The following is a 14,820-nucleotide window of genomic DNA, read 5'->3' as shown; positions in this document are numbered from 1 at the left end:
TTGTCTATAAATACCCCCGCCCCGGCCCGCTCTGTAATTACACGGGGCGGGGTGAGGGAAGTAATTATGGAGACCTGATTATGGGTGGGGTGGGGACTGCGACCCCCAGGCCCGCCTCTCCCCTCCCACTGTGCCCTAAATCCCACCCAGGTCTCTGCTGAAAGGGGACTCTGGGCCCCCAAGAGGGAGGGAACGGGAGTGGGTGTGTGTGACTGGACGTTTGGGTCCTAGAAAAGGAAGGGCTAGGGAAGATATTTGGGTTCCCGAAAAGAGAATCTTAGGGTACAGGCCATTGAGACCTACAAGGAGCAGGAGAGAGCCAGAGAGAGGGAGCGTTCTCGCCTCCCTCCCCAGGTGGAGACTGAGGGTGGGGTTTCCCCTTGGTGGCTGTGGGCGGGCTGCTGGAGGCAGGGGCCGGGCCGGGGGCGGGGGCGAGGTGGGGGCTCTGGGCGCCAGGGTGGCCGGGGACACACAGAAGCGGCAGCCACCGAGGAGGGAGCAGTGCCGGGAGCCCCGACGGCGCCTTGCTGCATGGAGCTGGGCCGCTGACAGCTGCTGCTGCCCGCAGCCTCTGACCTCCCTGGGACCCCAGCGTCTGAGGCTCATAGTCTGCTCCCTGTCTTCTGTCAGCCTCAGAGCATCCAGCGTCTCAGGCCGACCTGGGTCCCTGGGTCCCTGGGACCCGGCGTTCCGGTTTCTCAGCCATGGAGCGGTGCAGCCGCTGCCATCGCCTCCTCCTCCTCCTACCTCTGGTGCTGGGGCTGAGCGCGGCCCCAGGCTGGGCAGGTAAGCGGAGTCCTGATGCCTGAGTCCTCGGAGTGTGGCTGGAGCTCCGAGTGTCTCTGGGAAGGGGACAGCTGATGCCTGGGGCAGGAGCTTCTGAGTCTAACAAGGAGATTTGGGGCTTCAAGGGTCCAGGCTGGAGGGCAGGACACCTGTGTTCCTTGGATTCAGGGTAGGGATCTCTTCCTCCTTAAAGTGACTGGGGGAGGGCAGGTAGGGCTGAAAGGTGGAGGACCACTTTCGAGAGCCCTGAATGGGGATGGATGCTTGTCTTGGGTCCTTGGGAAGAGCTGAAGATGGCCAGAGCTAAAGATGGCCAGGGCCAGCCGGGTCCAGTCATTGCTGGTGTGGGGGTGGTAGATGCCAGTGTTGATGGGTGAGGCGTGTGTGTCTTCTGGCCTTTCTGTTGCTATCTCTGGGATAAGGGGTGAGCACCTGTGATTCAGAGCAGAGCCCAGTAAGCCCAGAAAGAAAGGGTGCCTTGACTACCTGTCTCATTAGCCTCCTGGACAGGGACCCCCTCCCCCTCCCTGTGCCCTCAATGCTGCCACGCAGCTGGCTCTGGGGAGCACTGGGGCTGGCTGCCAACAGGACGGCCCGCCGGACAGGCCAGGATCAGGTGTCTGAGGCCAGAGCCAACTCTTTGCATTCCTGCCTAGCCCCTCCTCCCTCTGGCCAGCCAGGCTCCCCTGGGACCCTGGTGTCCACAACCCCGATCTTTTCCTTCTTTTTCCCAGGACCCAGAATTCCTGGCTTCTAGGAAAGGGGATTTGATGTCAGGGAGGAGGGGGCTGTGAGCACCAAGCCCTCAGCAGGCTGGGAAAAGTCCACTATTTCTGGAGACACTGAGGGCTGATTTGTATTTAACTTGACGATTCAATTCTTCTCTGCTTTAGAGAGAAAATGGTCAGAATGGCAGCATAAAGGATTTAGATTAGATTTCAGAAGGAAGAACTTCCAAGATGTGAGGACAGTGAGGCCCAGGGCCAGGACATTGAGGCGTATGGTACCTGTAGACTCTAGGAGTCTTTCTTAGGGGAAGAGGGATCCTCTGGCATGGAGGCAGGAGGATGGCTAAGATGACTGTTTCTTATTTCAGGAGCTGAGTCGGTAGAGATGGGACTTTAGGGAAATGAGTTACTGTGGAATTTCTAAGGTTAGAGAATAAGGCATCTGGGGGGCCAGAGGTAGAGTGGTGGAGGGTGATGGGGCTACCAATGGGGAGCCTGTGGGGCAGATTGGGCTGGAGACAGTGGGGCAAGTATGTGGCCTGGTGTGGGAAGATGGTGGGCGGACCTGTGGGTAGGTCGTCTATATGATCGAATTGTACTCCCCTGGGGTTTGGTGGAGGGTAGGGGCCTCCAAGGTCTCCTTGGCCTGGGGTCTCTGTGAGTCTCTGTGTCTCTGTCTCACTCACCCTTCGTCTCTCAAAGCAGCCCTTGTGTGTTGGTGTTTGCGGAGCTGCCACACGCGCGAGGGCCAGGCTTAGGCGGGGGTTGGGGGGGAAGGCCGTGGTTTCCCGGCTCCTGGACTCAAAGGGCCTTTTCTCTGCCTGCCCGCCCCACCTCAACCACCCCACCCAGCTCTGCTCTCCTGATTGCTCTGGCCTCTGCCCTGCCCCACACTTCTATGAAAGTTTTGCTGTAACTCTCTTTGGGATTTTTCCAATCTGGAGCTGATGGTGTGAAGAGTATGTATACAGAGGAGCAAGTGAGGTCGAGGTGATCTTTTGTTTTCCAGGGAGTTTGAGCCCTAGGAAGCTGAGTTCTAGGTAGACAGGGCTGGTGGGCTGGGTCTTGAATCTTTGGGTCCCAGGTGGTGGGGTTGGTGAGGGGGGTGAGACAGGATTGAGGTTCCAGGTGTGGGGAGCTTGCCTGGGTTCTGGGCAAGCACTCTGATGGGATCCACAGATGTGTGGCTCGGGGCCCTGGACTTGTTCCGGCTCCGCGTGGCAGCTTCAGCCCCCCCCCCCCCATTCCTCCACCCCTCCCCAACTCATCTCCTAAACCAGGAGGCACAGACTCCTGGGAGAGCTTTCTTGTATCTTTTTCCTCAGCATGGTCAGGGTTGTTCCCACCCCATCCCCCAAACCTGGGATCGGTAGCTGCTCAAACCCCTCCCACAGAGCTGCCTCTCTGGTCTCTTCCTCGTGGCCCCCCTGCACCTCCTGTGCCCAGGATGATCGATTGCCCAGATGTTGTTTGTGCTGGAGACGGGACAGGTGCCAGAGACCCAGAGAGTGAGAGATATGGAAAGAGAGTGAGAGCGAGGGAGAGAAAAAGATGGACAGAATGTGAGAGAAACGGAGGAAGACAGAAGAGATAGAGACAGAAAGACCAACATAATGAGACAGAGAGAGTCAGAGAGTGAGAGAGACAGGAGACAGGTGGAGAGTTGAGAGATGTTCAGAGAGCACAGAGAGAGGCAGATTCATAGGCTAAAAGACAAAGGGAGAGTGTAAGACAGGCAGATGCTAGGAGAGAGGGGGGCGGGAGTGTCGTGGGGATGAATGCCGGCTGATGCTGCCCTGCCTCCAGGTACCTTTGCATTTCCAGTCCATTCAGGCACTGTTTAGAAGCAAGTGAGGGTGAGGTGACCTTTGCCTTGCAGGGAGTTTGAGCCCTGGAAAGCTGAGTTCTAGATCCCAAATGTCCCCTATTTATGCCCTCCTGAGGGCACGTCCCTTCTCCTGATAGTCATGGACTCTCCCAGGTGCACCCCCTGTGGATGTGCTCCGGGCTCTGAGGTTCCCCTCCCTCCCTGATGGTGTCCAGAGAACGAAAGGCATCTGTCCAGCTGATGTGGCCTACCGAGTGGCACGACCTGCCCAGCTCAGTGCACCCACTCGCCAGCTTTTCCCAGGTATGGGTGACGTGGTGGGGTAGGGAGGCCTGGGGGAGGTAATGGGATGGGGCCTAGGATCAGACACCAGGAGGAAAGAAAGGGGTTGTGGCGGCTCCCTTTGCCTCTCACTCTGTGTGTATCTCTCTTGGATACTAGGAGGATTTCCCAAAGATTTCTCTCTGCTGACTGTTGTCCGGACTCGCCCTGGTCTCCAAGCTCCCCTCCTGACTCTCTACAGTGCCCAGGGTGTCCAACAGCTGGGCCTGGAGCTGGGCCGACCTGTCCGCTTCCTGTATGAGGACCAGACTGGGCGGCCTCAACCTCCCGCTCAGCCAGTCTTCCGAGGCCTCAGCCTCGCAGATGGCAAGTAAGTTTGTTTGCTTCTCTGGTCTGCTCGGCCCACACTTTGAGGAGGAAGTGCCCCGGAACTCCTACACTCTAAACTGTGAAACCCTTCAGACTCTTTGGGCCACACCACACCTACCCACTGCCCAAACTTCAGTCACTTCTAGTCCAGAGTTTGGGCTTTACAGTGTGCAGCCTTCTCTGCATGTTGAACTTGCCTGTACCTTGGGCCAGTTACTTAAAGTTTTTGAGCCTCACTTTCTACATCTGTAAAATGGACATTAAATAGAATCGGCACAAATAAGAAAGTGATGGCATGGCGCCTGGTGCACTGTAAACACTCAATAAACGGTAGCCTTTGTTATTACTGCTCTTATCACCATTCGCTTCAACTCTCATCACTGCTCTCCAACCATGTTGACTCCCCCACTTCAGTCAGCCACCAGTTCACTTGAACCTCTCCCTCCATGTCCAGGTGGCACCGCGTGGCCGTGGCTGTGAAGGGCCAGTCTGTCACCCTCATTGTTGACTGCAAGAAGCGAGTCACCCGGCCACTCCCACGAAGTGCTCGTCCAGTATTGGACACCCATGGAGTGATAATCTTTGGTGCCCGTATCCTGGATGAAGAAGTCTTTGAGGTAACCAGAGCAATCAGAGGCAGGATTGACTTCTGGTCCCCTGTCTTGTGCCCACTCCCCTCTGGCCCCAGCATGTCATCTTCCTATTCCCTAGGCCTGCATTTTTTTTCTTGTGAATTTTCATTTCCATTTTATATCTTCAGGGCTGCTGTTCTCTGCAGGAGAACTAGATGCCTACCAGCAGTACTGTCCACAGCCACTTACTCTGTCCCTCAGTCTTCATCAGTTCCGTCATCCATCCATCCCTTCAACCCCTCTCTCTCCTCACCCACCCATCCATTCACTCACTCGCCAGACAACCTATGCACACATCCACCACCCACTCCCCCATGCATTTACTCATCTATGCATCACACACCCACCTACTCATGCATGAAGGCTTATATCCACCCACCTGTCCATCCTCCCCTGCTTAACCACTCTTCCCTTCAAACCACCCATCTATGCTTCCATCCATCTATCCTCTTCAACTCCTCCATCCAGCTATCCACTCACCCACCCACCCACCCTCCCCATCTACCCATGCATACAAGGATGCATGCATTCCTTCAGCCACCCATCTATCCATTATCCTTCCACCAACTTAACCACTCCCTCCTTCAATACACTCATGCACCCATCTCCTCACCCACTTATTTCCCATCTGACTATTCATTCACCCACATAAGTTCACCCATCTACCTATTCACCCATTTGCTTCCATCTACTCTGTAACCCCTGTTCATCTACCCACCAGTCTACTCTCCCATATATACATTTATTCATTCACTATTTATCAGTGCTCCCATTCATTAATGTGTGTAAGCCCCCAGCCACCCATCCACTCATCTATCCATTCATCCATCCCTCCATTCACCCTCCAAGCCAGTCAACATTTTCTGAATACCTGCTGGCCAAGGAGAATAAAGAAGAAGAATATAAAGTCTCTATCACCCCCAAGAGCTCCCAGGTGGGCTCTGGAAATGAGACAACATCCCCTAAATTACGGTGCAGTGGAGAGTATGCTAAGCACCTTGTGTGGGCAAAAGTAAATGCCATTGGAACTCAGAAATGGGTTCTCCCCACTCCATTTCTAGAGGTCCAGAGAATTCTCATCATCACTGCCATTGAAAGACCAAGGCATCTAAGGCTGAGCCCTGTCTCTGGAAGCCACTGTGAAAGGGTTCATGCATTGCCACAAAGGGCAGAGGGGAGGCAAATAATTCTGGAAGGCCTGGGATCTGGTCCTGATTCTGCCATTCTAGGTGACCTTGGGGCAGTCATTGCCTTTTTGGGCTTTTCTGAATGGAATGTATCTGAAAAATGGGTAGAAAGAAAGATCCTTGTTCTGCCAACTTTCCTGGTTGTTATGAAGGTCCCATGAGATCCCTTGAGAACTGAAAAGGGCTGTGCATATGGAGGACTGACAGTGACCTTCTCCCGTCATAGGGTTTTGCCTAGGATTGGCCTCCTACCCTTTCTCCTGGATGATACCCTCTGCCTCTCTCTCTGAAGCTCTCTGCTCCATCTTTCTCATGTCTTTGCAGGGTGATGTCCAGGAGTTGGCCATTGTCCCAGGGGTCCAAGCAGCCTATGAATCATGTGAACAGAAGGAGCTGGAATGCGAGGGGGGCCAGAGGGCAAGACCCCAAAACCAACAGCCTCACAGAGCCCAGAGATCTCCAGAGCAGCAACCATCAAGACTTCATAGGCCACAAAATCAGGAACCCCAGCGCCAGGTGAGGGAGCCAGGAGAACCCCCAAGTGCAGCACACCCCAGAGAGGGAAGACACCCAGGCATCTCTCCTCCTTAGTTGTCCTCCCCACCCTCATCTTCCTATTCTCATCACCCCCTCTTCCTAGTCCTCATTCATCAGCCTTTTTATTTTCATCTAAAAATAAAAAGAGTTGTTATGAAGAATTCGTGGCTGGGAGCTGTGTTCCCTGCTCTGCGTCTCCTCTACCAGTCTTCCTGGAACTGTGTCCCTGGGTTTTCCCTTCCTTCCTTGAATTAAGAGATTGGGAGACAGTGGGGGCGTGGTGAGAGCTGGGGAGGCAGGTAGGAGAGGAGTGTAGAGGGGACTGAAACCAGGAGAAAGCAGTTAGGACGGTGAGACCAAGGAGGAGGAATGGGAAGAAGTGGGGATGGAGGGAATGTCAAAGTAGGGGTGGGTCTGCAGAATTGTGGGGGTGGGGGGCCTGGTCTCTGGCCCCCACCTACCTGGAGGGGCAGGAAAAGGGGAGGTGGTGGGGGAAGGGAAGGGAAGGGAGCTTGGGTTAGGTGGGGCCTGGACAGTTAGAATACAGATAGGCTCTGGGGTCAGTGGACTGAAGATCAGAGGGTCAATCTCTTAATCATGTCTGCTTCTGCCTCACATGTGGAACTCCTTCTCTCTGTTCCACCTCCCCCCACCTCCCTCCTGACCCTCAACCTCTCCTTTCATCTTCAACTCTCTGTTCCCCAACACCCACACCATCTTTTTATCTCCCTCTCCTGCCCTTCACCCCACACCTTCCAACTACCTCATCCCCTTCCTGTCTATGCCCACCCCCCAATCCCAGCCCACTGAGTCTCTCTACTATGACTACGAGCCCCCGTATTACGATGTGATGACTACGGGGACAACCCCTGATTATCAGGTAAACTCAAGGGACCCCTTCATTTCTTCCCTTTCTCCCAGCACCCCCAGCAATCATCTCCTAGAACACCTTCCTCCCCCCCCATGCTGTGGGAAGAGGCACAGTGTGTTTAGATGATGGGGATTTACTTACTCCCTGCCCCCTCCCTGTCTCTCTGCTGCAGCACCCTGGGAGCCCCCACCACAGGCCTCCCCCTTCCCCTAGGGGGCGTCGGACCCCTCCCCGAAAGCCTACCCCACCTGCCAAGCGGTCAGCGGCCCGGCAGGCGTCCCCCTCACCAGACCGGAGGCCCTCTCCAACTGCAGGCTTTGGCCCAGCACAGGGCCAGCCTCCCCCTTCCCGACGCCCAGCTCGGAGGGCAGCTTCCCCCACTGCCTGGCCCCCCCCCCAGGACCAGAGGCAGCGGTTACCGGCAGGTAGAGCCGGGGCATCCAGATCTCTGCCCCCAAACCTCTATGACCTTGGAGGTTCACTCTCCCCAAACTATCCCCCTCCAAAGGGGCTGCAAGATCTGAGATTTCCCCCATCCCCCAGCACAGACAGACCCTGCCCTTGGGGGACGGGTGCTGCTTTGCCACCCTTCCGCTAACCTTTCTCCTTCCTTCCCACCCTGTGCTACTCTTCTCCTTCTCTCTTTGGGGTCAGGACCCCACCCCAGGTGAAGAGGAAGAAATCCTGGAGTCAAGCCCCTTGCCACCCCTTGAGGAGGTAACTTTATGCCCCACCCTCACCCTAGCTGGGGGAAATGGGCACCTGTGACTCACTCCCCTCGGCCCATGACATCTTGATGGACCAGCCCCTCCTCTGGCCGGAGGGTTCTTCCTCATTTCCATTGATGGCCTCTGTCTTTGGGTCACTCTATAGTTCTGTGGGTCTGCTTGTCTCTCTCAGTCCAGCCAGTTCCCTTCAGTATCCAGGCCTTCTTCCACGATTCTTTGATTCCAGAGTGACCTCGTCTCCATGTTGGTGTCTAATGGTCTTACTTTCTATGTCCTATTTCTGTTTCCAGGAGCCACTTTCTGTCCAATGTTGTCACCGTTTGTCTTCCCTATCTCTCTGGTCATTCCTGGACTACTTTGTCTGTCATTGTGTTCATGGACTGTCCACTCTGCGTCCAGCCCTCCGGCCACCCTTCATTTTATCCACCACTTCGTCCCACTGGACCCACTTTCTGGACATCTCTCCCCATTTTCGGCCTTTGATGGCCCTTCCATTTATATACAACCACTCCCATGGCTCTTCTTGGGAGAAAAACTCCAGTTCTGATTAACCTCAGAATCCTTTGGGCTAGAAGTTTTCACACCCTGGGGTCCAGGGTAAGCCTCCTCTCAGCCCTAACATCCCCATCTACTCCTCTCCCTCCCCATCCCTGGGAAGGAGCAGACAGATCTCCAGGTCCCCCCCACAGCCGACAGGTTCCAGGCAGAGGAATATGGGGAGGGTGGCACAGACCCTCCTGAAGGGCCCTACGATTACACCTATGGCTATGGGGATGATTATCGTGAGGAGACAGAGCTTGGCCCTGCCCTCTCTGCGGAGACAGCCCACTCAGGAGCCGTAAGTGAAAGGAGCTTCTCTTTCATTCTTGACCACCAGTGGGAGCTACAAGAATTGCTTCTTGTTGGTTTTGATCCTTGGCTGTTGGCTGTGAGCAACTTCCCATCTGTGACTTGTCATTTTCTGTTCACATATGATATATATGTTGCTTGAAAAGATTACTACCTGCCTTCCCTTGCCAAATGTCTTACCTTGTGACTCTTGTGGATACTTCTGCTCAGGGCAATTGGGAATTTAAATAAAAATTATATAGCTACTTCCTGTCTTTCTTGATCACTTCCTGTCTAACTGAAACTGGATTTCATAAAGCTTTTGGTCAATAAACTACTACCTTGTGTCCATTTTCAGAGTTTCTCTATCATTTCTTCTTGGTGAAACAATTTTTTTGTTCATGTTTCTACCGAACGATCTAACTTCCTATGTCACCTTTTTGTTAACCTACAGGCCACTTATTATCTGTCCCTTCCCTGCCTTCTCCAGCTGTGGCATCCATCTTGGTAACTGTGTCAGGTTGGACTGCAAGGGATTTATTATTTCTGTTCTGGCTCTAGTTTTTCATGCTATCTTGTGACAATTTCCTTTGACAATAAGCCACTTCCTGTGTGTCTCAGGTCATCTAAATCATAAAGTTTCCATTGTGGGCCTCAATATTTCTCATGGCTACTTCCTGTGTGTCCTAGCCTTGATGTTTGTGTTTTCTGGAAGAATTACTCTTCACTGTCATGATTCCCTTTGCAGGAGTCACATTCTACCTGTTTTGTGCCCTTCTTTTCTCTCTGGGTCATGGTAGCCATGTTGTTGTTGAAGGTTCACTTCCTGGATCCTCTTTCTTTGGCTGCTTCCTGTCTGTTCAGCCACTTCCTGTTTGTCCAGTTTGTTTTCTAGCCATGTTGGCCATGTTTAATTTTCCTTGGCTCTGGCATCATTCTTGCTTCCACGTGTTTGTCATTTTGTTCTGTGTCCCTTAGTTGTTCTCATATCTTCCAGTATTCCCTGTCAGTGGGACTGCTTCCTGTCTACTCTGCTCCATCTTCTGCCTGCCTTGCAGTTCTGGCTGCCTCCTCTGCTGTGCTGCTGCATTCCATACCTCCCCTCTCTTGCCTCCCTTGAGCTTCTGCTGCCTTTCTTTTATGCTGCTCTCTGGGTATTTGGGGTTGACATGGGATTTCAGAGAGTTTTGAAACTGATCATTGCTGTTTGGTCAGAATGAAGGTGGAGAGGGACATTCTGAAGATCTTTGTTGGGGGGAGTTGGGGTGGTGGTGAATGTCTCCCATTCTCCCTGTTCTTTTGTTTCTGGCCCTAGAGTTGGGAACAGTTATCTGAGTGGAGGTGTGCAAGGGAGGGAACTGGTGGGCTTGGAATGTACTTGAGGGCCAGAGGAAGGGCAATGCATTCAGTGGGGACTGCTCTCCAATTTTTTTTTTTTTTTGAGGCAGTGTCTCACTCTGTCACCCAGGTTGGAGTGCAGTGGCAGAATCTTGGCTCACTGCAACCTCTGCTTCCTGGGTTCAAGCAATCCTCCTGCCTCAGCCTCCTGAGTAGCTGGGATTACAGACATGTGCCACCACGCCCGGCTATTTTTTGTATTTTTAGTAGAGACGGGGTTTCACATGGTGGCCAGGCTGGTCTCAAACTACTGACCTTAAGTGATCTGCCTGTTTCCGCCTCCCAAAGTTCTAGGATTACAGGCGTGCGTCACCGTGCCCAGCCTCCAAATTTACTTGGAGTATGGATGCTTAACCTTTGGGGCATATTTAAACTTGTGAACCCTTTGACATCCTAAATAAAATTCTGTGCATAATAGCATATACTTTTTCATTTCTGGAGAAAGACTCAGAGCTTTCATCAGATTCTTTTTTTTTGAGATGGAGTTTTGCTCTTGTTGCCTAGGCTGGAGTACAATGGCACGATCTCGGCTCACTTCAACCTCCACCTCATGGATTCAAGCGATTCTCCTGCCTCAGCCTCCCAAGTAGCTGGGATTACAGGCATGTGCCACCACGCCTGGCTAATTCTGTATTTTTATTAGAGATGGGGTTTCACCATGTTGGTCAGGCTGGTCTCAAACTCCTGACCTCAGGTGATCTGCCTGCCTCCACCTCCCAAAATGCTGGGATTATGGGCGTGAGCCACCTCACCCAGCCTAGCTTTTATCAGGTTCTCATATGGGTCCATGCCCTCCTCTTACCCCAAATAAAAATCTACCCACAATCTTAGAGAGATTCTTTTATGATGTATCGGGGTAAATGTGTGGAAGGTTTCTTAAGGTTCTAGGGATTCCTGGGGTCAGAGGGATTTTGGGGGATAGGATAGGGTCCTCTAGAAGAGGGTTTGGGAAGGTGGGTGGTTTAAAATCCCTGGAAGGGGCCGGGTGTGGTGGCTCATGCCTGTAATTCCAGCACTTTAGGAGGCCAAGGCAGGTGGATCACCTGAGGTCAGGAGTTTGAGACCAGCCTGGCCAACATGGTGAAACCCCATATCTAATAAAAATACAAAAATTAGCCGGGCATGGTGGTGCACATCTGTAATCCCAGTGTAATCCCAGCTACTTGGGAGGCTGAGGCAGGAGAATCTCTTGAACCTGGAAGGCGGAGGTTATAGTGAGCTGAGATCGCGCCACTGTACTTCAGCCTGGGTGACACAGCGAGACTTCTTCTCAAAAAAAAAGAAAAAAACCCAAAAAACCAAACAACAACAACAACAACAACAAAAACACTAGAAAGGTCTGGGGACCTTCCTGAAAGAGGCTGTCAGGGAGATGGAGAGGTTGTGTTTGCTGAGGTGGGGCTGGGAACTGTTTGGGGGGCAGGGAACCCTGAGGTCTCCTTGGCAGGCTTGAAAGGTGTATGAAGAGGGAGTTTTAGGGGAGGGCTGTGGGGCTTTCGGGTAGGGCTGAAGTGGTCTTGAGAGGATCTAAGAATCAAGGTTGGAGTTGAGATGGGGGCAGGCCTGGTGTCCTGGCTGCTCACAGGCCCCACTGGGGGTTACATGTGTGTCTCCCTCAGGCTGCCCATGGACCCCGAGGGCTGAAGGGAGAGAAGGGAGAGCCTGCGGTGTTGGAACCTGTAAGTTATGCTGGTCACAGGGCTGAGGTGGTGGAAAGAGGAGAAGCAAGTGGGGTTTGGTGTGCTGGTCCTGTCACCTCTGACTTTTAACTTTTGACTCCACAGGGTATGCTTGTGGAGGGGCCTCCTGGCCCAGAAGGCCCTGCGGTGAGTCTAGCAGTGACCTGGTGACCATGCTTTTCTCAGAAAGCCCTGCTATGTGCTCATCTGAGCCGTCCCCACATATGCCCAGGCCTCCTCCTCAGAACTCTGGAGCATCTCTCCAATCAATGCTTCCCAGATTCCCAGATCTCTTCTGCACAGACCACTCCTTAGCCACAGGCTGAGTGCCCACACCTGTCTGAATGCCCACACCTGACCCCTACTGTTTTGTTCCTCAGGGATTGATTGGTCCCCCTGGCATCCAGGGGAACCCAGGCCCAGTTGGAGACCCTGGAGAGCGGGTAAGGGAGTGTCCTCTATGTGAGGGGGGAGCTTTGGGGGAGCTAGTGGTATCCAAGTGGGGGCTGCCATGCCCAGTAATTTCTTGTTAGGTGGCTTGTTAATGAATGAGGGGATGGTTTGCTTCCCAGCAACCAGAAAGGAGGGCAAACTCTGGTTGGGTAGGGTACTAATCTGGTTTCTCACCCTCAGTTTTCCCCATGGGGGTGGGAGACTCAGGAAAGAGCTAGAGGAGTCTACACTTATTCTGTTGAAGAGGATGTTTCAAAATCGTGCTAAGATCTTGATGTTCCCTTATCTGTCACCCCATATTTTGCATTCTCTTCCCACTCCAGGGGCCTCCTGGCCGAGCAGGGCTCCCTGGATCAGATGGGGCTCCTGGTCCTCCTGGCACATCTCTCATGCTCCCAGTGAGTTGTCTCTTGGGTTTTGGAACCTGCTGATGGGAAAGACAAGGAATTGTGTCGTGTTACCAAGAACCAGATGGGCAGGAAAGCTATGGAGGAGTCTCAAAAGATCATCACTCCAAAGGGATTTGTCTTTGGGGTTGGGGAGATGGGTCCTCATTAGATGACCTAGAACAAAACACCAGTCTTCTAGGACTGGGCAGAACAGCCTATATTTCAGGGACTCTAGAACCAAAAGAGAGTCTTTCTGGAGGCAGAGGCTGGACAGTGGAGGAGGAGGGCAGGAGCTGAGTTTCTGGAATCCTCTAAGTGGTTATCTGGAAGCCATGGGAAATGCTGGATGGGCAGAACCTGGGGCAAGTGGCAGAAACGCTGGAGGGAACCTCTGCCTGGGAGGGTCCCGTGGCTTTCTTGGAAGAGAATCTGGATCTTCTCTCCTTGCCCTCAGTTCCGATTTGGCAGTGGTGGGGGTGACAAGGGCCCTGTGGTGGCGGCCCAGGAGGCTCAGGCCCAGGCGATCCTGCAGCAGGCGAGGGTGAGTGGGGCTGCTTCCCTGGAAAGGGAAGGCTCTGGAGGGCACTGGAAGGTTTGGTTGGAGTGAATGTGGGGCAGGGGAGGCCTGGGTTGTTTTGAGGTTAACAGGGAGGTTGGGGAGAATCCTGGGTAGTGGATGAGGATCAGGAGAGGAAGGGTGAATTTGGAGGCTGCTGCGGCTGGGGTTTCCCACTGCCTCTCCCTCAGCTCTGCTGTCACCCTGCTTCCCTAGCTGGCGCTCCGTGGACCTCCTGGCCCCATGGGATACACAGGACGCCCTGGACCCTTGGTGAGTGAGCAGGGTGCTTGGGTGGAGGATGCTTTATTTGTGTGTGTGGTGTGGATAGTTCTGGAGAAGGGCTTCTTTTGGGGAACACTCAGAGGCCACTTTTGGGTGTGTCCTTCATTACGACCGTCCTCTCTTCTCTCTCCCAGGGCCAACCTGGGAGCCCTGGCCTGAAAGGAGAGTCTGGAGACTTAGGACCTCAGGTGACCACCCTCCTCCACTGCACCCCAGTATCTGTTCCCCAGCTCAGTCTTCCTCACTCCCCTCCCATGCCTCCTAACCCCACCCCATCTCTCCTCTTACCAGGGCCCCAGAGGACCTCAGGGACTCACAGGCCCTCCTGGCAAAGCTGGGAGAAGGGTGAGTGCCCCAGGGGTGGATGGGTGTTGCGGGGAGACAGGGCCTGCAGTGTGGGGGACTGCGCCCCTGCTTGCTCTGACACTTCCCTTGTTCTCCCAGGGCCGGGCAGGTGCTGATGGAGCCCGGGGGATGCCTGGAGAACCTGGAGTGAAGGTAACAGGCTTGGGCCCCTCCCTGAAGCCTGTAGCCTTCAGCCCACCCTGGGCTCAGTTGTTTCTTGGGGATGGCCTAGTTCCCCAGGCTCCCCCAGGATCAGTGCCCCAACTCAGGTGCAGTAGGAAGGGGTGGGGTTGGACAGGGTTGTGTCCTCACTCTGGCTGCCCCTCCTCCTCCTAGGGTGACCGAGGTTTTGATGGACTCCCAGGGCTCCCTGGAGAAAAGGGCCATAGGGTGAGTACATTAGTGGGTGTGTGTTGTAATTGGGGATAAATCTTTTGTGGGAGTGAGGATAGGTAGGGAAGGGAGGTTGGAGGCTTGGCAGGAGCTCGGTGAACGTAATGGGTCGGCTAAGTGTAGAGGTTCAGTGTCTGCCTGTGTTGGGGGCTCTGAGGCCCCTCTTATGAGTTCCCCCATTTTGCAGGGTGATACTGGTGCCCAGGGCCTTCCTGGTCCCCCTGGTGAGGATGGAGAGAGGGTACGTGTAGTGGCAAATGTAGGGGCTGGGTGCAGGGGAGGTCTAGAAGGCACGGCAGCTTCACCATGTCCTCCTCCTCCAGGGAGATGATGGGGAGATCGGGCCTCGAGGGCTGCCTGGAGAGTCGGTGAGTGTCCAAGGGCTGGTGCTGGGGGAGGGGGCTCTGGGGAAGCCAGGAGGGGGACATGGGCACTAAAGGGACACAGTTTTATCCATTCATGCTGTCTCCTCCCCTCACCCTGAATGCAGGGACCTCGAGGTCTCCTTGGCCCCAAAGGCCCACCTGGTATTCCTGGACCTCCTGT

At 54.1% G+C, this 14,820-nt stretch overlaps 3 protein-coding genes across 7 annotated transcripts in view; 1 reads left to right on the top strand and 2 right to left on the bottom strand.

Moving 5' to 3' along the window:
* The window catches only part of LOC126952708 (collagen alpha-2(XI) chain), a 30,437-nt gene that overhangs the window by 245 nt on the left and 15,372 nt on the right, over positions 1 to 14,820 (top strand). Inside the window, exons 2-22 of one of the 3 annotated variants that reach the window (XM_050787540.1) lie at positions 631 to 786; positions 3,496 to 3,645; positions 3,784 to 3,994; positions 4,448 to 4,610; positions 6,137 to 6,328; positions 7,152 to 7,229; positions 7,875 to 7,937; positions 8,607 to 8,786; positions 11,794 to 11,853; positions 11,959 to 12,000; positions 12,234 to 12,296; positions 12,630 to 12,704; positions 13,150 to 13,236; positions 13,468 to 13,524; positions 13,671 to 13,724; positions 13,828 to 13,881; positions 13,981 to 14,034; positions 14,218 to 14,271; positions 14,462 to 14,515; positions 14,598 to 14,642; positions 14,765 to 14,818. In XM_050787540.1, the coding sequence (XP_050643497.1) occupies positions 705 to 786; positions 3,496 to 3,645; positions 3,784 to 3,994; positions 4,448 to 4,610; positions 6,137 to 6,328; positions 7,152 to 7,229; positions 7,875 to 7,937; positions 8,607 to 8,786; positions 11,794 to 11,853; positions 11,959 to 12,000; positions 12,234 to 12,296; positions 12,630 to 12,704; positions 13,150 to 13,236; positions 13,468 to 13,524; positions 13,671 to 13,724; positions 13,828 to 13,881; positions 13,981 to 14,034; positions 14,218 to 14,271; positions 14,462 to 14,515; positions 14,598 to 14,642; positions 14,765 to 14,818 (1,872 nt within the window). In that variant the 5' untranslated portion in view covers positions 631 to 704. Of the gene's footprint in view, positions 1 to 469; positions 787 to 3,495; positions 3,646 to 3,783; positions 3,995 to 4,447; positions 4,611 to 6,136; positions 6,511 to 7,151; positions 7,230 to 7,874; positions 7,938 to 8,606; positions 8,787 to 11,793; positions 11,854 to 11,958; positions 12,001 to 12,233; positions 12,297 to 12,629; positions 12,705 to 13,149; positions 13,237 to 13,467; positions 13,525 to 13,670; positions 13,725 to 13,827; positions 13,882 to 13,980; positions 14,035 to 14,217; positions 14,272 to 14,461; positions 14,516 to 14,597; positions 14,643 to 14,764; positions 14,819 to 14,820 lie in introns of those variants that run through there. The other 2 variants (XM_050787541.1, XM_050787542.1) reach the window with 2 other exon arrangements.
* The window catches only part of SLC39A7 (solute carrier family 39 member 7), a 40,143-nt gene that overhangs the window by 11,714 nt on the left and 13,609 nt on the right, over positions 1 to 14,820 (bottom strand). The window lies entirely within an intron of this gene.
* The window catches only part of RPS18 (ribosomal protein S18), a 111,627-nt gene that overhangs the window by 85,181 nt on the left and 11,626 nt on the right, over positions 1 to 14,820 (bottom strand). The window lies entirely within an intron of this gene.

The sequence above is a fragment of the Macaca thibetana genome, chromosome 4, assembly GCF_024542745.1.
Source record: "Macaca thibetana thibetana isolate TM-01 chromosome 4, ASM2454274v1, whole genome shotgun sequence".
Taxonomy (NCBI): Eukaryota; Metazoa; Chordata; class Mammalia; order Primates; family Cercopithecidae; genus Macaca; species Macaca thibetana.
This window is presented reverse-complemented; position numbering and strand designations above follow the sequence as displayed.